The following is a 21566-nucleotide window of genomic DNA, read 5'->3' on the forward strand; positions in this document are numbered from 1 at the left end:
ATGATCCGGAAACATTAGCGTGACCTTTCTAATATATCTGTGTGAAAGAAGTCCAGTCTTTTTCTCCAGCCATCTTGGATTTGACGAACTGAGGCAGTAAGTGTCTGTGGAAAATCCGCTTCCATCCGTTCACTAAACTGCTCGCACTGGGCGTAAATTTGGCGTTGTGAGGGAAAGGGAAACTTTACATTTCAGATATTGTGAACATTTACGGGTAAAAGTTGTATAAAGATAGTGGTTCGACAAAAAATGTGCACGGCGCTGAGGGAGGGGGTGGCAGCAATCTCGTGGTGTCCCAGCAGGATTAGTTTTAATGGTGGAGAGGATAGGTGAGTAAACAGGCCAAGAGCCCGAGGTCTTAACCCGAATATGCTGTTTGAGGCCCTGGGTATGTTTACTAGTTATCTGTTTTCACATAGCTTCAATTTTTTCAATGTGCTAAGGTAGGCCACGAAAAGTTGTTTCGACCATACATGCCTTTAGGTTGTGTTTGCAGGGAGTCTTTTATCTAAGTAGAAATCGTCTTTAAACTTTTTTTGTGGATTGTTATATTTTGTTCTCTTAAAATGTGATTTTTTTTTTAAGGATACTTGAGCCTATAAAAAAAACTCCCAATTATTTATCCTTCCTGCTGATTGCCACCCTGGCTACCAGGACATTTTGTTATTAGCAACGGCCTTTCAAAGTACACGGTGTTCTGGATTTTTCACTTTTTGTCTTTATTTTTTGCAAACTACTGTCACAATGAAATGCTGGCTGTTTAAAAATGCCTTCTCCTTAGCCATGCTTGCCATAAACCATAACAAGTCTGTTCTTAATATGTTCTTGGCAAAGATCAAAAGCCCTAGTTGAAGAAAGTATTAATATTTTTAAACCCAAATGATTGAACTCTTAAAAAATATAGTATGTAGCAGTTGAACTTGGTAAATGAGTCATAGTCATCTATAGCTAATGTAATCATCTTGACATTAGCTGAACTCCATGCATATTTCATTTGTGAACTGAATCCTTTATGTACAGTGAGATGACCTATTTCAGTTATTTTAGTTGTGCTTGAAGTTGTATCAAGTGCATGTAGCTTGTTTCTACAATTCCCAAGTAATATAGAAAATTGCTGCTACTTTTGACCTATGTGTACTGCACACTTGTAGTGCCACTTTACACGTTGATCTTCCTTATCTTGACGTTTAAACATAAGGTGTTAAATGGAAACCACTCAAGTCAGTTTGGAATGTTGGTTGTTTCTATCTCTACAGCTGCTGCCGAACCAGTTGTGTTTTTCCAAAATTTTTGTTTCATATTTCCAACATGTTTTGCTTTTGGCATGCTCCTTTCTGCTTCAGCCTTCAAACCAGATTGTATGACTATTCTCTGCAATTCACATGGTTATGATTCCTCAGCTTTGTTCAGTGTTTGGCTGACATAGCAAGTTTATGCTTGGCCATTTATGATTCAAATACTGTTTCAATTTGGCTTGGCCTTGTGTGATTTATTCATTTGTTTTAAAATGTTGCTGTAACTTTTTGCTGCAATGGTGGATGTTTCTGGTGAATCCAGTTTTGTGAACAGCTGTACATTTTGATTAATGCAAGTGTGGCTCAAATCTTCTGTTATGAAGGTTGTACTTCTGAAAGCTTTTTCTCAAGATTTTCCAATGGTAAGTGTTGCAAAGGGTAAAACTTTTGTCTAGCCAGAAATTCCTGGCACCACTGCTTTATGTGAGGGCGCACACTTAATGAGTTTCTGCTAATTGGATATTTTTCTGTCTAGAAATGCCTGGTGAAGCCACAGAAACCGTTCCTGCCACAGAGCAAGAAATGCAGCAGCCTCAAGCTGAAACAGGTTTGTATACGTGTCAACTGTGTGAGGGATCCTTGTTTGCCGTTTTCTGGGTTTTGTTTTGCACTGTGGCAAACCAATTTATTTTTGGCTCATTCATTAGGATCCCAGTAAACAGTGATCAAGGCTTGGTACATTAATTGTGGGTCGACTTCAGATCGTGCCTAAATATTAGTGTAACTTTTCTGTTGATTTTATGGCTTTCAAGTATCCAGAGAAATGTGCCCCTCTCCCACGCCACCCCCCCCCCACCCACCCCCCAAACTTTAAACCAGCTTAAGTGCATTTTAAAGTTCTGTCATTCATAGTTTATTCCCAGATCCCATTTATATTCTTTGTCCCTTCACTCACTTAAGTCTGTTCCAAGTGACTAAATGTCCAGCAAGATTGTTATTGTACCTTGAAGCGCTAAGCCTTGTTTACATAGCAACATATTTATGGAAAATGTAAAAATTAGTGAGTGGAAGGCAGGTTTCTGCTCCCTTTTAATGATCAGGAGTAAATGATGCACTGATGAATAAAAGTCATCTGCGCCAGTGTTAATAAGTGATGGCTTTTGCCGGGATGTGTATTGTGAATTGTGAAAATGAATTTGAGGGAGGATGAGTGTGAAGTAATCACTTGGACTGCAGTGCTATTGTTTGAATTAAATGTTGTCTGTTAATGCTTCGGTGAGATTTCTCTATTGTGGAAAATTGGTCCGGATCAATGCAGAAGCGAGTGACGTTTCCTGATTGGGAGAGTGGACTTCTAAACTTGTAAAGTAAATTGACTTGCTAATTAAAAATAGTTGTTAATGTTTATACCCTTGGCCTTTGCATGAGCGTTTTCAAGTGGTGCTTCTAAAGAAATTTGATTTATTAAGTGAAGTCTTTTTTCCTATTTGTTAGTTGCTCCTTTTTCAGAAAATTAGCTGTGTAATAGAAATAGGCATGCAGTTCTGTAACTGACTTCAGATTTTTTTGCAAAGCTTTCTGAGGTATAGTACTGCTGCAGGGCTCTTTTTGCAGGTTTGGAATAGAGTTGCATTTCTTCTGTAAAAGTGTGTGGTTTTGTGCATTGTTTGCTCCTCACTGTGAATAGCGCTTGAATTAGCATTTTATGAGCAGAGATGTGGCTCTGCATGTAACTTACAAAATGGCAGCCATTGCATTCTGTTCAGGCCTTCAACACTGTTAGTGCATGGAGAAACTGTGTTGGGATTGACTTGGGGAGATGGTGGTGAATAGTAAACGTAGTCTTGATGCTGCTCTAAGTTTGCACTATAAGTATAAACGGGATATTGGACATGATTGTTAATGTTTTGCGTTAGTTTTGTACAGGAGTTGTTTGGTGTTAATGGTTAAGTTGGCTGTCTTGATTTAAAACAATCCAATATAGTTCTAGTAGCCACTGTTTTTTAAAAAAAAGGGTTCAGGATTTTAAAAAAATTGGAATTTTTATTGATTATTTAAACGAGTTGCTTGTTTTTAAGTGACAATTTGATATATTGTGAGTTGCTGGTGCATATATTTGTCTAAAGCACGATGTCACTGTTGGGAACAACTTTACACAATCTTCATAAAGCAGCTTTCAGGGCTGTCAATTTGACATGCGTTCTGAAATGGATTAATATTAATTCCGTTAAATGCCATTGGAGTGGCACAAGTTAGTGGTTATGCGGCACACCAGAAACTAACTTGAGCATATTCTGCAGCCAGAAAAGTACAAGTGTAAACATTTTTCACTCTGCACCCGTGGTGTTGACACAAGGCTACTTTGTAAACTAGTTTCCTCTGGGGTTTTTCACACTTTCCCCGATAAGTATTTTCTGAGCATCTAGTGGGAAGCTGGTCATTTTACTCTCCCATCATATAATCAGAGTATGTTATTAATGCATGTGATCATTTGGTGTAGGGATTGATTTTCTCAGGGGGCCATATGGTGCATTCAAACTCTCAAGTAGGATAACTTGCACTCCTGGGCAGTTTTGGCTTATATTGCCTCCTTGTAGTACTGTCCCAAATCCTTTCCAGCAGAAGAACACAGTGATGTCAGCCCTTCTCCTGCCTCTGGGGGAGAAAGCACTGCTCCGAGCGAATTGACTCCAGTTACTGACTCAACAGAATCGGCTGTTACTGAGGTGGCAAGTGAAGCTTCCCAGACTGAGGCCACCATTGAGAATGCAGTGTCTCAGGCTGTTCAGGAGCTTTCAGGTGCGTGTTGACACTGTTAAAATGGTAGCTTTGTCACCGTTACCACCACTAGTGGCCAGATTTTATGTTTGGATTCTAATTACAAAAGTTGTTTTTGCAGCTGCCATCTAAGATCCATGAAAATATTGCTGTGCAATAGTCTTTTGAACTAGTCCATTAACTGTTTCATAGAAGGTACTACAGCAGTAGCAGTAAGGATCATGTGCAGGCAAGTGGAGTTGCATTACTTTTCAATGTGCGAGAATGAGTTTCCTTTAGGCGCATACTAGATGATGCATCCCAATGAACTATTTCATATCTTTATTACAGCTAAATATCACTGGCTGAAACAAATTCAAGCAAGCGAAGTGCTTGCATACATAAAGTGCATTTTCTTATAAGGATGTCCCTAAAGTACTGTACATATGAAGAAGTGCAGTAATTCTGCTGATGTAGGCAAATGTGGCCAATTTGCGCAAAATAAAAGCGGACATGCATTGATACAGCACTATCTCGGGGTGGCCCGGAGCCCCACGTGCTGAGAGTTGCTTCAAGTGCCATCATTGATGTTTAGGCAAATACAGCGGCTGATTTGCGCAAAACAAAACGTGCCGTATATGAGAGTTTTAGTTGCATGAAGGTGGAACCATATCTCTGGGTATTCCAAAGTACTACTTGTTACCTATTTTGCTTATGTAGGCAAATGTGCCAGCTAATTTGCGCAAAATAAATGAAACCTATTCAAGAGTAAATGTGTGCATAGTGCCATGGGCTGTTGCAAAGCACTTCTGTGCAAGAGATTACTAAAAAGTTCAGTCACTAAGCAGGTAAACATGATGGCCAATTGTGCAACCAGGCTTTTTGGCACAGGGAGAAAACTCACATTTATATTGCTGCCTTTAGAGATTCCCAAAACACTACTCAACTATTTTGAAGGCAAACCATTAAAATGAAGGCAAATACAGTAGCCAGTTTGCGCTAAGCAATCATGAATGGTGAAGGTGAAGTGATCATCACTCTAGTTGGTTATGTTTTTGCTGGTCTTTATCATTGTACAATTTAAATTAAGTACCTGAATCCTCAGAACATGTGGGTTGGCGGGAGTCCATATTCCTCTATTTGCAGGGCAGATACAACGGAGCATTCCCTCAGTACAGCACCAGGGTGTCATCCCAGTTTTGTGACTGAACTGAAATTCAAGATGTCTGGAGCTGCTGTGTAGCCAGTAAGTCTGCCCCTTCAGGAGAACAGAAAGCAGAGTGTTTAATTGCTCCATACAACTGCAGACGCATGAACATTTCACACAATTCTTTTTTCAAGCTGCAGTTGATTACGGTTAAATTTAATTAGGAGAGCAATTCCCAAAATGTTGCATTCATGTGCTTTTTCTTGCATCAATTTTGGGGGGGCGATGCGGGGAGGAGGGTGTGATGGCATTGGGAGACGTATAGATATTAGGGATCAGGCCTTGCCCAGGTGTAATCGAGTTTTTGGGTTCTAGCGTTCATGGTGTGAGTAAAACTGAACTGTCGGGTTAAGTAAGTAGCAGTTTGAAGCAGGGTTATTTGTTATTCTCTGGCAGTTGGACTTGACTGAACCTTTACGTATTTATTGACTAGTTGCATCATGTAAGAGGAGCAATGCCCTAGGGTGACTTTCTGCTTTCAGTATTAGGTGCTAGATGTTGTATCAATGTAGGTGAGTTTAGAGAAAGTAACAGTAAAGGGTATGAATTACTATAGTTGGTGGTTGTCATACATTTATTTGCCTGGTGAGTTTGGACACTTTGCTCTTGTGGCTCTTCTGAAGCTGAAATATTTTATAGCTGGTTGCAAATAGCAAAAATATTTAGAGCAGATTTGTGGAGTGGCTTTGGAAATTGGACAATTAAAAGAAAATGGTTTGAACTAGTGAAATGGTAGTTTGAGACCGGAGGTGAGGATACCTTAGTTGGCTAGCTGAATTATGAACTGAAATTAGGAAGCAAAGGGTGATAGAAGTTTAGAACTTTTCTGCAACTGGTAATTGATACTATTAATGTGAAAATAATTTTTGTTAACCAAAGTTAATTGTGATGTGGACGATAGCAGATCGTCATGATCTTGTTGAATGGCAGAAGAGCCATAAGGGGCTAAATGGCATCTTTGTTTGTATTTGTGGGACGAAAATATCATATCTTTGCAAGGTTACCAGCTCAATGCTAATCCAGAAGTATTTTATTCTGTTGGGTCTTGAGCCCCTGGTCATGTCTCTGTGCTTTGCTGATTTTCTTGCGATTGAGTCTTGTAACAATGGGCGTGCAATAGCCTGAACTGAATGAGGAGCCTTTTCACTTGGACTTTGAGCGCCAGAAGTGTCTATTCCCTTGTATCCAACTGTATCTGTAAATTGTCTTATCACTAATTAATCTTGTTACAGGAAATTTTCCATGGCACTAATTTTCCTATGCTATAACAATTTTGAGGTTTGCAGCATTATCCTTTTGAATCTCCATTTTGGTAAACAGTCAATGCCTTGTTGAATCGCTGCAAGTTGTGACTTGTGGCACTATATGATTGCGCTCTTAAGCTTTCAGATAAATGATTAACCAACCTACGAATAATCAGCGTTTTGTTTTGCAGTACTGAAGTGTGCCTCATGAGTGAATTTTATATTTGTTGATTGTGTGTGTGCATATCTGTTTGTAACACTGTGACCAAGGATTCAGCCAGTTTCGGTGATTTTTGGGTTGTCTTATTTTACACCTCTTACAGTTGAAGTAGAAATATCTATTTAATTCTTATGCATTTTTTGGGGGAAAGGGGTCAAGGAGAAAATAGCGGTAGACACCACTGAGCAGAAATTATATTCGACTATTCCTTTCCTTCCCTTCCCAACCTGCCACTAAAGATGCAGGTAGATTGATTCATTACCTTGTAAACTGGTGGTTACACAAAAGGGAAATATAGGCACTAGAGAAGATGTAGAAAAGATTTAAAACTGAAAAGACTGAACGGATTGGGACTTCCCTTTATTTTACATAAAGGGTAAGGGGTGACCTTGTTAGAGGAGTTTAAAATTTATAAAGGCTTTGATGGGGTAGACTTCTTTGTACTCGTACAGAATTCTTAACTAGAGGCTTAACTGTGAAATTATCACTAAATTCAATAAAGAATTCAGGAAACACTTTAGAATGCGGCACTTGCTACCACAGGGAGTGGTTAAGACGGGATAGTATAGATGCACTTAAAGGTGATCTAAAGTGTGAACACAAATGAAATTTGATGGGTATGTTGATAAAACCTTATGGAGCATAATACTTACTGACTAGTTGGGCTGATAGCATGTGGTAGAATACCCCTCTGAGGCAGTTTTGGTTTATGGATTTTCCAGCTGGCTCCTGGATTTTTGGTCACATGTTCTCTGGTTCCTTTATTTCACTTGGTGTAATATGCTGTGTGTTAATGATTTCGGAAATTAAAGTGCTATTTTTCTTTGCCTATCTGATGCTCTTGTTTTGAAGTTCAAAACTCCCAGAAATCTCATCATCTTTGCACAGAAACGCTTAATCCCTGGTCTAAACTAAAAATATGAACTAACATTTGAGAAGACTGTTGGCCTTTTTTTTCATACTTGCACAATATGCTGTTAAATTTGGTTTGACAGGTATAGTACAGATTGGTAAGCCCAACCAATTGCTACAAATGATCAAAATTGTTATAAAACCCATCAGAAATGGAGTGTGTAAATGTGTTAACTCAATGTTTCTTTTTAAAGGTTTTGACTTCCTGGTGTAATTCTCGATTTAATGTGTATGTGTTTTTAAACCCAGATTTTTAACATCTACACTAAATTTGCTTTTAAGGTTTATCTGTAACTCATATTATCACTCAACTTTCTAGCTGGGGCTGGCACGCCTGCCTCAGAAGCTCCTGCTGTGCCTGATGCAGTCCAAGCTCCTGCATCCCCCGTTTCTCCTGAGAAGCCTGTTCAAACTGCAGGTAGACAATAGATGACATCTTGAACTAACAGTGATCTGAGACTTGCAGTTCTGCTAACAACTTCTTGTTTGCTCTTGTGTATTCTCAACTGCTGTAACCACTCCATGTGAAGTGGGTGGTGACTTGGGTTTACGGTGCTTTCACCTAGATTCAGTCTAGACTGGGATTATGGTTTCTTGTGAAGGTGAGGTGGATCCGAAAGTGAAATGGGTTTGACCAATTGATTCAGTCATTGCAAAACATGGCATAAAAGTGCCTAATTCAATTGTTGATTTCACTCTGGCTCCTATAAGAACTGGAACCCATACCAGCACAGTAAAGTGCTTTTATCTGAAGTTTGTGTTGAGCGACCAATCTTGGTGAAGTTGGGGAAGCTTTATTCTACATCTTTCTGTCAGATCGAATAATACTTGAAGCCAACTCCACCAAAATGGAGAAGCTCAATTTCCCCAGCACTAACATCACTTCAAATACAGTAATTTTAGATTCAACTTTATTGTAGTTGGAATTTCCACGTTGAATTACTATACGTGGTTAGCTTTTTAAGGCTTTGCCGAGAGTAGTGGCTTGTGCAAACCTCCCCGCCTGCCGCTGCTGCTGCCAAACTCTATCCTGGGATTTGTAGAGGCCAGGCTGAGATCACAGCCCAGGGACAAATCCAGAAATGTTCCTCGAATACATATTCCAGTGGTACTCCTGGAACAGTTTATTTCTGTTTTGTTTTAATCTTGTTTGTGTTTAAAACACTATTCTGTACTAAAGAAGATATGGGAATGTGACTTGAGCATTTGACTTTATAGTGCTCCCAAAAGTATATTGATGGCTGCACAATTTGTTTCTTGTATACAAATCTGTAAAGGGACCCAATTAAATGAGTGTTTTGAAATCCTTATCCGATCAAGAAATTCAAACTGATAGATGGTTAATGCCATGTTGATCATTCAGTATAATCTGACCAATATAAAGTTTTTATTTTACATTTAAGGTGGGGATGTGGATTTAGAATCTTTTCCTATTTTCTCTCATCTTTCCAATTTCTATAACCATCTTCTGTTTCTTTAATGTTGTGTTGTCAATAGGTTTATTTAGCAAATTGGAACCAGAATAGTACTTGTTTTATCTAAACCAGTGCACTTTCATGATCAGATCTCCTTAATTGGTCACAGCAAATTATTAATATCACCATTGTGATGGACTAGACACCAGAGCACTTAAGTTTTTTTGGCAAACATAGATTAATTTGAGTGGGCTTTTTTTACTGGACTATCGTCCACTTTTCTCAGTTTATGCTGGCCTTTGCTGCTTCAATCATCTATCAAATCAAAAGAATACTTTTTTGCGGGGAAAGGGAGCGGTGTTGATTAAATCTAATTGCACAAGTAAATTAAGTTGTAGATGCCAAGTTCTGGGTGTAGATCCTGTAAAGGAAGAATGACCAAATATATGGAGGCGTACACTTGCAGAATGGATGTGTATATAGTTGGCAGATGAGTTACAATAGAGTGAAGTGTGAGGGTAGTGCATTTTGGTAGATACCACATTCTGCAGATAATGTAAATGAGGGTAGAGGGGCAAAAGGACCTAGGTGTACAAGTACACATCACTGAAAGTAATGACACTGGTAAGTGAGGCTATTTAAAACAGCAAATCGAGCTCGTGGGGTTCATTTCTATTTCATAAAATTGAAAAACAGAAGTTATGTTTGCGTCTGCAAAATTTCACTTGTTAAACTTGTACAGCAACACGAGGAGTACTGTGCAGTTTAATCTCCATATTATGAAAAAGATGTAGCCATTGAAGGTATAAAGACAATGCCAGAAACTAAGGTTATACACAATGGGAAAAGCTGAGTAGTCTGGGGCCTTTTTTTGAGAAGGTGTGAGTTAACCCGATTGAGCACTTTTTAAAGGGTGGACTTGGAATTTGGGGCAATCAAGACCAAAGCCCATAAATACAAGGTGGTCACTGTTCTATAGGAATTTCAAAGTAGAATGTGGAGCTTTGTTATAGAGTTGTTGAGGCAGATAAAATTGACCCATTTACGAGTTGGCTAAGTAAGCACACAAGGGAGAAAGGATGAGGATATGCTGATGGGTGGAATGAAGAAGGGAGGGTGGGTGGTTGCTTGTAAGCAACAGAAATTGCAACATAGATCCACAGGTTAAATGGCCTGTTACTGTGGTGTAACTTTTATTTTAATGTAGTTAAGTACATTTTATGGAAGCTTCATCCAATCTAAATCCTAATGACAGCACACTACTCTTTATGTTCGTATTGATGTTTTTTTGGTTATCTTCAACAGCTACTATTGAAACCTGTTCTGAGCATGAATCAGTTTCTTCAGCCAGTGAGTACATACAGGCTGAATATGAATCCAGCAGTACCAAAAAGATGGAGCTTTCGGCTGCTACTGATTTGCATGGCCCTGGTCTTCAGCTTCCATCCTCCCAAACCACCTTCAATCATTCTTCATCCCTTTTATCTCCTTCCATGCAATCTCTTGTCCAGCTTCCTTTGGAGTGTGCTCTCTCTCCTATCCCTACTGTTTCTACTGAGGTAGCTTCACCTGCTGGCCCTGACACTGATCAGCCACCATTACCTGCTGACTATACTGATGCTGCTAAAAGGCTGCCACCTTCTGACCTGGTTGCTACTTGTGTACATTTGTCTGCTGACCCAGTTGTTGCCACTGTTAATCAGTTGAGTTTGCCCACTGACTCAATCACCTGGTTGACTCTATCTGATAGCCTCAAGTCAGAACCTACTCCAGTACTATCTGCACCTGAGCAGGATGATGTTGCCAATGGTATTGCCCTGCCTACCTGCACTGCCACTAGTGGAGTGTCAGCTGATGCAGTTGATGGCCCCACTATTGATCAGCTGCCCTTGCCCACTGACCATCCAGCAACTCAGCATTTGAGCCATCTGGAAGCAACTGCTATTTTGTCTCTGGAGGATACTAATCAATCTTTGCTTGATCCAGTTGCCATTCCCGAAGGACTGTCTTCATCTGACAGTATTGATACAGCCAACTTGCCATTGCCTGCTAATACTATTGCTGCTGATGGCCCACCTTCATTTGACCCTGTTGTGCCTTTGACTAATATAATTGCTGTGCCTGTGAATCATCAGCTACCCTTACCTGCTTGCCCTTCTTCTGTTGATATTACTGATGGAATGCTTTTGTCTGCTGACTCTGTTCATACCGACTCTGGACTTTCTCCAAGTGACGGTGCTATTGCCGCCACTGCCCCTCAATTCCCTTCATATATTGATCCTCTAGTTTCCTCTGGCACAGGCATCAAGCTCGTGGCTTATGAAGTTGCAAAAACTGCTGAAGCTGTGTCTCTTCCTGATAATGCTATTCCTACATCAAACAGGCTGACTTTAGCTGACAGTATTGCTATTGCCATAAGGCCCTTGCCCACTGGCCCCGCTGACACTGCCGACGAGGCGCCGCTGCCCGCTGACACTGCCGACGAGGCGCCGCTGCCCGCTGACACTGCCGACGAGGCGCCGCTGCCCGCTGACACTGCCGACGAGGCGCCGCTGCCCGCTGACACTGCCGACGAGGCGCCGCTGCCCGCTGACACTGCCGACGAGGCGCCGCTGCCCGCTGACACTGCCGACGAGGCGCCGCTGCCCGCTGACACTGCCGACGAGGCGCCGCTGCCCGCTGACACTGCCGACGAGGCGCCGCTGCCCGCTGACACTGCCGACGAGGCGCCGCTGCCCGCTGACACTGCCGACGAGGCGCCGCTGCCCGCTGACACTGCCGACGAGGCGCCGCTGCCCGCTGACACTGCCGACGAGGCGCCGCTGCCCGCTGACACTGCCGACGAGGCGCCGCTGCCCGCTGACACTGCCGACGAGGCGCCGCTGCCCGCTGACACTGCCGACGAGGCGCCGCTGCCCGCTGACACTGCCGACGAGGCGCCGCTGCCCGCTGACACTGCCGACGAGGCGCCGCGCTGTGTCACAGGTGCTGCACCATTGTCCCCTAGTCCCATTGCTTCCTGTGCTTTTGATGTTCTGGATGGTCCTCCAATTGCCCCCATTGATACTCCTGACCTGCCATTGTCAGTTAATTCTCTGGACATTGCAATGGATAAGTTGGCAGCTGACTCTCCAGTTGTTGCCTCTCTGGCAACTGAGTTACAAGTTGCCAGATCCATGGGCACCACTGAACCATCTTCAGCCATCTGTGCAGCTGATGAACCACAATTGTCGACTCCCCCAGTAGGCTTTTCTGTGCATCTCGACACACCCAGTGAGGTGCCTGCATTTGACAAGACACTGACTGTTCAACTGCGTCAATCTCCTGACTTGTCTGTTTCAGAGCTACACTCCCTTGAGTTAACCTCATCTGACCAAGTTGTTCAATGTACTGACTTGCTTTTGTCTCTTGATCCTTCTGTCAATGCACAGCTTCAGCCTCCCCTGCATGCTGCTGCTGAGCTGCCTCCTTCTCTGCCTGTTACTGATTATTCATCTCATGAAGCACCTTCATCCACTGAACTTTCTTTATCGTCAGAATCTAGAGCATCTGTCACTGATTTTCCATCGTCTTTCACTCTTCCTTCTGCCTCTGATCAACTCACTGCCCCACCCCCTGAATCATCTTCAGCTGCCCAAATTGATGATGATGAGATGCCGCCATTGATTTCTGCTGTCGACGAGACTCCCCTCCACGAAGCTCCTGCCCCACCTGTTATTGAGAAGGCAATTTCCAAGACTGCTTCAACTGCAAAGGAGCCTGTGGCGAAGCAGAATGATCAGGGTATTTAGTTTGGTTGAGGTGTGCATGTAGTAGTGTCCTGTCTAGTTGAACTGGGAAGTAAAGGCTTGTCCTCCAAAAGTTCATGTTCAGGAACGGGCTAACTTTTAAGTGAGGCACTTGACTCTGGAGGATTGCGTTGTTGGAATATATTCTATCCCCCAGCATGAAAAGGGCACTTTAGAGTTAGCCCATCCTTATACAAAGGAAAGTGATGTGGTATGAAATCTGTACTTTATGTAACGTCTAGAATCATTTCTCAATCATTAGCATTTTATCTTGTAAAATGGGGATGGGAGGAAGATGAGCTGTAACTATCAAATATTGCATGTCCTTTTGAGTTGCAGAAGTTGGCTTTGGTAACCTATTTTAAGTTGAAGAATTGCTGCCTCTTTTGGAGCAAGTCGGCTACATAATGTACAAATTTCAACTGTCCACAGGGTGTTTAGAGCTTGCGTACTAATGGCAACATGGAATCCACTTTTTCTTTTATTTTCTTCACAAGTGGGACTTAACACAGGATTGAGCTGGTTTGGAATAGGTTAATAGACACTATTAGCACACTAATCTATATTAACATCTTGTCTCACGTGCTAAAAGTGACCTGCCTCCCTCAACCTGTGAATATTTGCAGTACACTTTGGTTCTTGTGTGTTTTCGAATGAGGACCATTATGTTCACTGCATACCCAAAACCTGAGGCAAACTTTAGAGTTTGCTTTTATTTTAAATCCAGGTTGTTTTGCAAGTTTGTTAGCCTATCTTCTGCACACAGGATGAGCATTGCAGGCATGAATATGGAGGATTTACGGCACCTGTATAAGTTGGAGTGTTATCTGGTTCTGAGAATGTTCACGCTAACCTTTTATTGCTTTTTAGCTTATTGCATGGTGTGAAAGCATAATCAGTAGACAGCATTGTAATATCCAGATCTGGTTTTCTCCTTTGCCTACTTCAGATTGAAGGTAAAAAAAAAAATTCCTGTAATGCCACAAAAGGTGTTTTTATCCAGTGTATCATTCATTGGGTTCTGAGGTTTGTTGCTTGATGGCTTTGTAGAAATAGATCAATAAGTCAATGTTGCAACTTTTTAAAATAAAACTGTTGTTTGAGGTTAAAGCTTTAGTGCACAAATTTACACCTTTTCTCCACCTTAGCATGGCTGTAACATGGTTATGGTAACTACAAATAAAGTGGTGTTTTTCACTTTTTTCCAGACAAGTATCACACTTTCTTTGAAACTCACTAAAGTGCCACAAACCTAGAAAATGTGCAGAGTACTGTATTAAATATTTGACATTTTGTAGGGTCTGGGACAGAATCGGACAGCGATGAGTCGGTACCAGAACTGGAGGACCAGGATACAACGCAGACAGCAACACAGCAAGCTCAGGTGTGTCTGCAAATATGTGAATAAGCACACTGTAACCCTGTTTCAAAAGGCAAAAAGTCTTTATTGTGTACAGTCCTATCTCCTGACCTCAGTTCCTCCAGTTTTAACATCTTTCATGGGGTGAGTGTCACTGGCATTAGTTGCTTATCCATGGAATTGTTGGTGAGGTGCTACTTTGAACCACTGCAGTCTGTAGTGTAGGTACACCTACAGTGCAGTTAAGAAGCAAGTTCCAGGTTTTTGACTCTTGCAATAGAGCAGTGGTTATAGTTTCAAGTCTGGGTGTTGTGGCTTGTAAGGTAACTTGCAGGTGGAAGCTCTGAAGTTTCCCACATGCCTGCTGCCCCTATCCTTCAAGTTGGAAGAGTTTGGCAAGTACTGTTGAAGGAGCTTAGGTGAGTTACTGCAGTGCACCTTGCAAATGATGCACACTGCTACTGTGTTAGTGGTGGATGCGGTATCAGCTGCTTTGCCCTTGAATGTGTTGAGCTTCAAGTGTTGGAGCTGCACATCTAGGTAAGTGGAGACTATTCCATCACACTCTTGATGTTGCCTTGTAGATAGTGGACAGGCTTTGGGAAATTAGAACTTGTTACTGTCTGCAGAATTCCCAGCCCTCTGACTGACCTGCTTTTGTAACTGCAGTATATATATGGTTGGTCCAGTACTGTTCTTTTTCTTTCTCTCTCTCTCTCTCTCTCTCTCTCTCTCTCTCTCTCTCTTTCCCCCCCATATTTATTGTGGGAAATTCTGTGATGGTAATGTCATGGGGAGATGGGTGGATTCTCCCTTGTTGGAGATCGTCATTGCCTGGCACTTGTGTGATGAAAATATTACTTATCAAGCCAAGCCTACGTGTTGTCCAGGTCTTGATGTATGAATGAGTGGATTGCTTTATTATCTGAGGAGCTGCAAGTAGTATTGAACACTGCAATCATCAGTGAATATTCCCACTTCTGACCTTGTAATGGAAGGAAGGCCATTGATGAAGCTGCGGAGATGGTTGGGCCCAGGACACTACCCTGAGGAACTCCTGTAACAATGGCCTCCAGTAACCGCAACCATCTTTCTTTGTGCTGGGTAGAAAAAAGTTGTCTGTTCTCTTTTTCCCCCATCCCCAAGTCCTGTTAACTTCAATTTTACTCAGGTTTCTTGATGTCGCATTCAGTCAAATGCTGCCTTGCTATCAATGGCAGTCACTCTCACCTTACCTCTGAAGTTTAACTCTTGTCCCCATTTGGACCTTATCTCCCCATTTGGACCTTATCTAATTCCACTTCACATGGTAATTCGTGTACCACTTGTTACCACTCATCCATTCAGCTCTAGATATTTGCCTTCTCATGACATTGTTTGCCTTCCTAACTGAAAGGGGATCTGCATGTATATTGAGCAAAAACTGCTACGTCGTGGAATTTAAATGTTGAATCACTGTGAAGGGGCTAAAGTTTCACGTGCCTTTGCACCAATGTTTATTGCATTGATCTTGTGTATTGTTCAATAAATAAAGGTTGAAAGTTGTTTGAGACAATTGTGTAAGGTTTCTTCTTTGAGTGGAATAAAAGTTGAAATCATTTCACCTCTTTCCCCTCTTGAATGTGGTATGATATGCCGAGGATGTGATCAGTATTGATTGCCAAGCTGGCAATCTTGATGGCTTGGAGTTTCTTCTGCTTTTGTGCCTGAGACGCACCTGAGATCTGGGTGTCAGCGCTTCGAATTTTGAGCGCAAGTTGCGCGCATAACTACAATATGCTTAAGTCTCCAAGCACTCTTATGCCCATCTGTCGACTCAACTCTTTGCCTGCAAACTGACTACACCCCCTCAACTCTCATGACTACTGTACAATTGTGCATGTTTGTCAAGTGGTGGGGTGGGCCATCTCAACATTGTGGCTGGATTTTTGGGTACAGTAAGTAGGTTCGGAGAAGAAAAGCTATCCTTGCTTGAGACCAGCTCTGTGTTTTCTATTTGTTTGTCAGTTTTATGGCATGAAATCACCTTGTCAATTGTGTACTCTTTCTAGCACTAAACAGCATCCTGGAATAAGAATTTTAACTCAATTGAATGAGAGCTAGCTTCACTACTCAAAGTCAAATTTGGGACCCTTGTGGTTTGTTTGACTCTGTACGAGTACACGTGTGCTTAACCACAGCCATCGCGATTAATCACTTGGAGCAAATGGGATCAAAGGTTATGGGGAAAAGGCAGGATTACGCTATTGCGTTGGATGATCAGCCATGATCATCATGAATAGTGGAGCAGGCTCGTAGCATCAAATGACCTCCTGCTTCTATCTTCTATGTAATTGAGACAGTTATACTTAATGTGGAGTTAGTCTTGTGGGGAGTTTCTTTACTCTAGTTGACAATTTAGTTACTCTGTCCCTTGTTTTAAAGCTTGCAGCTGCAGCCGAAATAGATGAAGAGCCAGTCAGCAAAGCAAAACAGAGCAGAAGTGAAAAGAAGGCACGGAAAGTGAGTAAAGATTTCTCATGGCCTAGATTACAATTTGTGTAAGCATAAAGGTATTCCATGTTCTGTTTATTGGAGAGTTGAGGCACCTGTCTCTATTACATCTGTGCAAAATTTAATAGGCTTCCAGTCATTGTGGCTTAGTCATTCTTTTTGAGTACTGTTTGGAGCATTTATTTAACATCATGAGATAATGTTTTTATTAAATTAGTGCACGGATTTTGTATTGCAATTTCTTAACGAGTTTGGGATCTTGAGCTCTTGAACAGCAACTAAAAGCTTTTCAAAGGAAGGAGCCAGAGTCGGCTTCTGTCTGCTCTGTAACCAGCCGATGCGCAATGTTAGTGGACACTTTTCAGTTTTCACTTTTCTGGAGTTCTGCCAAGCAGCTCCTCCAATGAAATTAAATCTGTATGTATTTGCAGTGGTGCCTTATCCAGACATGCAAGTTTACTTTTTTAAAACAACTGAACAAAATGTTAAATTCTGATGTAGTTGGGATTTTCCTTGTTTTCCTTTTGCAGGCGATGTCAAAGCTAGGGCTTCGCCAGGTTACTGGGGTAACCAGAGTCACAATAAGGAAATCTAAAAACATCTTGTTTGTCATCACAAAACCAGATGTCTACAAGAGCCCTGCATCAGATACCTATATTGTTTTTGGTGAAGCCAAGGTAAACTATTGTAAATCTCTCTCATATTAGGTCTTTTCCCAAACTTCAAGTTACACTCCTGCAAAATGAGTAGGAATGAAGGTCCTATTGTGGAACTGGGTGAGACCTTGTTGCCCAACCTGGCCAATTTGTGTCATTTCCTTATACTGACATTCAGAGATGTCTGAAATAATCACTGGAGCTATATTTTGCACAGTTGGGCAACCCTGCTACAACTTTTCAGTACTTTTTCCTCCCTCTCTTGCATTCTTCGGTGTACTGATTTTTCTACTTTTGCTTCTATCCAAAGCTGTTCCTTTTAAAAGGATGCTTCTTGCAATGTCAAGATGATGGCTTTTCGGCAACAAAAATAACTTTGTTTCTGCTCATCTGCATAGATTGAAGACTTATCTCAGCAAGCTCAACTGGCTGCTGCAGAAAAATTCAAGGTACAGGGAGAATCTGTTGCCAATATCCAAGAAAACACACAAACTCCAACCGTACAGGAGGAGAGTGAAGAAGAGGAGGTATGTTTGTCTCCTATTTTTGTCATGAATTTTCCATCCATTATCTGACCAAACTGATCTATGTACCAGCAAAATCACAAGTGCGCCTTGGGAACCAAGAACAGGAGTGGGCCACTCTGCCTCAAGTCTGTTCAGTCATTCAATTGAATTGTGGCTGATCTGTATTTTTATTCATTCTTGGGACGTGGATATTGTCAGCTAGGTCAGCATTTATTGCCTTTTCCTAATCCCCTTGAAATCAGTGTTTCAGAGACCCCCCCCAAAAAAAAACTAAATCCTTTAGCCCTAGTTCTATGCTTGAAAGATTACAAGGTTAATCCATGAAACCACTCCTCCTAATTTAACTTTGGTGCTACTTGCTGCATCCTTACTTGAGAAAGGATATACTGGCACTGCAGGGGGTACAGAGGAGATTCATTAGGTTGATTGCAGAGTTGAGAGGGTCGGATTATGAGGAGAGACTGAGTAGACTGGGACTATACTCATTGGAATTCAGAAGAATGAGGGGAAGATCTTACAGAAACATATTATGAAGGGAATAAATAAGATGGAAGCAGAGAGGTTGTTTCCACTGGCAGGTGAAACTAGAATGAGGCATAGCCTCAAAATAAAGGGAAGCAGATTTGGGACTGAGTTTGGGGAGGAACTTCCCACACGAAGGGTTGTGAATCTGGAATTCCCTGTCCAGTGAAGCAGTTGAGGCTACCTCATTAAATGTTTTTAAGGCAAGGATATAAATTTTTGAACAATAAAGGAATTATGTTGAGTGGGTGGGTAAGTGGAGCTGAGTCCACAAAAAGATCAGCCATGATCTTGTTGAATGGCAGAGCAGGCTCGAGGGGCCAGATGGCCTACTCCTAGTTCTTATCTCCTTATATTTAGGAGGTGCTCCTAAATAAACATTTGCCTTTCTAAATATGGAGTAGCCTAATTTTCATATTTTGGCAGTTAATTCCCCCACCACCACCAAGACACTTGGGTTCTTTGGCACTCGTCCTTTAGTCTTTTACATAACTGTCAGTTATTTAACTCTCAACTGAGCATTGGCAGATTACGTGATTGTGGGGGGCAACACAACTCAGCTGGCAGTTGCAGAGGGCAACTAGGCTTGATGCTTTTGATAGTGGATAGTGATCAAAAATAGGAGCAGGAGTAGGCCATCTAGCCCTTCGAGCCTGCCCCGCCATTCAATAAGATCATGGCTGATCTGTCGTGTCACAGTTCCACATTCCCGCCCACTCCCCATAACCCTTAATCCCCTCGCTTATCAAAAACCCATCAACCCCCATCTTAAAAATATTTAGCAAGGCAGCCTCCACCACCTCAACGGGCAGAGAATTCCAGAGATTCACCACCCTTTGAGTGAAGAAGTTCCTCCTCAACTCCGTTCTAAACCGCCGCCGCCCCCCCCCCCCCCCCCCCCCCCCCCTTATCTTGAGGCTGTGCCCCCTAGTCCTACTATCCTTTCTGAGCGGGAAGAGTCTCTCCACCTCTATCCTATCCATCCCATTCATCTTATACGTCTCAATGAGATCTCCCCTCATTCTTCTAAACTCTAACGAGTACAAGCCTAATTTATTCAGCCTCTCCTCATAGCTCAACCCCCTCAACTCCGGCATCAGCCTAGTAAACCTCCTGTGCACTCCCTCCCAAGGCCAAAATATCCTTGCGTAAGTACGGCGCCCAAAACTGCACACAGTACTCCAGCTGCGGCCTCACCAATGCCCTATACAGCCGCAGCAAGACCTCCCTACTTTTATATTCAATCCCCCTCGCTATGAAGGCCAGCATCCCATTCGCCTTCCTGACCACCTGCTGCACCTGCAGGCTGGGTTTTTGCGACTCATGCACAAGGACCCCGAGGTCCCTCTGCACCGTCGCCTGCTGCAGTTTTTCACCACGTAAGTAATAATCCTTCCTACCATTATATGTTCTTATGTTTGGGGAGTCAAATTCTGCGTGGGCCTAATGAGCCCATCTGTTATGTCTGACTCTCCAATGTTAACAAATGATCTTAGCCATTGATTGGGGGGGGACAAAGGAACCCCATGAATGTTTTAAGTTGTAGTGAAGGAGGAGCAGAATTGCAGTATTTGGGGCAGTCCATTGACCATCTAAATTTAGTTAAAATTGAAGCACTAAAATATTGTTTGTCGAACTATCACGTGTCCAGAAATCTTACATTATTTGCACATTTTAATTTTAAATAACGTGTGAATGCTGTAGTGTGCTATTGTAAACATTGTGCCATTTATAATGGTATAGGTTCACTTTGTGCTCTCTCCTCGTGGGGTGAGAAAGGTATGCAGCTTTGGTTTGAATAAATGGAGGGGGGAAAGATGTGTAGAAATGGAGAAATTACTATTTTTAATGTCTTTAGGTTGATGAGACTGGTGTGGAGGTCAAGGACATAGAATTAGTCATGTCCCAAGCCAACGTGTCTAGGGCTAAGGCTGTCCGAGCATTGAAAAATAACAACAACGATATTGTAAATGCTATTATGGTAAGTTCCGTTGTTTGCTTACTTTCAAATGTGTTCTTGGGGATTGGGAAAGTTGTAATAATTTGACTTTACTGCAATCTTGTCAGCATACGAATATTATTGTCAGAATTGTCAATGAAACAGCTGTTTCCAAATTTATTCTACTATTGTAGCTTTAAATGGTTCAATGTGATGCTGAATATTGTATGATTTTGATCATTTTTATTTTTTGCAGGAATTGACGATGTAAACGTCAGAAAATGCAGGAGTGAGTACCAATCCCATTGGTGCAGCTTCAGTACATTTGTACCATTTATATTGAAAAACTTCAAATAAAAATGTGGCTTGAAATAGTTAAATGTATTTAGACTGGTGTGTCTATTCCTTGTGAAATTTTAAGTGAATAGGTGCAATATAAAGATTAGAATAAAGCTTGGTTTGCATTTCTGCAAACCTTAGTATCAGTAAATGTTTTGATACAGGTGAAACATGGCACAACAGCAGCATTAAGATTGTTTCCTGTTACTACTTACAAATTTTGACAATGTAACTCAAATGGAGTGAGCACTGGTATACATGTGTTAATTTTCATGGGACAGTGACCACAATCTTTAATACAGATTTGTACGATGATTTGCTTATAATTTTAAGGATAGACCTATTGGATTAATCAGGGCTTCTGGTACTTCATTCTGATATCCTAAAGTTTAGTTCTTGTCACACACATTTCTGGTTAATTTATCTGGGCATTGAATTAATCTTGTTGTAGAGGTAACATAAGTATAGAGTGAACAAGAAATTGTCACTTGCAATCTCCCAAAGCAAGAACCTGAAGAGATATATTGGAATTTGTTCCAGAGCTACAATATTTAACTTCAGTGGTGCTTGTGAAATGAGTTTGGCGTTTTCAACCTGGTTACTTATTTGAGAGTATGGTGTTGTCTTGCGGATCACTAACCACGTGCATGCTTTCAAATGCTGTTTAAATGAATTAACTTCAACATCAGTACAGTCTTGAATGTGTGCTGCATGATGTGCTCCATTTTTAGTGTAACAGCAGAGCCGAATCTGGCCAGAATGGGCCTTTGGTTTCTGGATTAGGCACTGATAACTAACTTTGCCAACTATTATTGAGGAAAATTAGTGGAGTACAAACATGAGCTTATGTTAGTGAAGGTGCGGCATTCTCAAAACGCAAAGAAATTCTCTCTTGCATTAATATTTGAATATGCTAAATGAATGAGGTGCTTATAGATGTTCTTGATTGCAT

At 41.6% G+C, this 21566-nt stretch overlaps 1 protein-coding gene across 5 annotated transcripts; it reads left to right on the forward strand.

Annotated features, from left to right (window-relative positions):
• Positions 1-20659, forward strand: naca (nascent polypeptide associated complex subunit alpha). 5 transcript variants are annotated; one of them, XM_080217939.1, is made up of 11 exons: positions 1-96; positions 1771-1842; positions 7895-7993; positions 10296-10340; positions 12528-12773; positions 14077-14162; positions 16563-16640; positions 17162-17308; positions 17686-17814; positions 20195-20317; positions 20532-20659. In XM_080217939.1, the coding sequence occupies exons 2-11, from the start codon at positions 1773-1775 to the stop codon at positions 20544-20546; spliced, it is 1038 nt and encodes a 345-aa protein (XP_080074065.1). In that variant the 5' UTR covers positions 1-96; positions 1771-1772; the 3' UTR covers positions 20547-20659. The 5 variants fall into 5 exon arrangements, with proteins under 5 accessions (XP_080074065.1, XP_080074067.1, XP_080074066.1 ...); XM_080217941.1 differs by having other exon boundaries at positions 12621-12773; XM_080217940.1 differs by lacking the exon at positions 10296-10340.
• Positions 20660-21566: the final 907 nt, after the last annotated feature.

This window comes from Carcharhinus amblyrhynchos, chromosome X (assembly GCF_965287045.1).
Source record: "Carcharhinus amblyrhynchos chromosome X, sCarAmb.v2.hapA, whole genome shotgun sequence".
Classification (NCBI taxonomy): domain Eukaryota; kingdom Metazoa; phylum Chordata; class Chondrichthyes; order Carcharhiniformes; family Carcharhinidae; genus Carcharhinus; species Carcharhinus amblyrhynchos.

Bases quoted from the DNA above. Each gene is read 5' to 3' on its own strand.
- naca (XM_080217939.1), top strand. From the start codon at position 1,773: ATGCCTGGTGAAGCCACAGAAACCGTTCCTGCCACAGAGCAAGAAATG. The intron at 17,309-17,685 runs GTAAACTATTGT...TCATCTGCATAG, and splicing joins TTGTTTTTGGTGAAGCCAAG to ATTGAAGACTTATCTCAGCA. The intron at 17,815-20,194 runs GTATGTTTGTCT...TAATGTCTTTAG, and splicing joins AGGAGAGTGAAGAAGAGGAG to GTTGATGAGACTGGTGTGGA.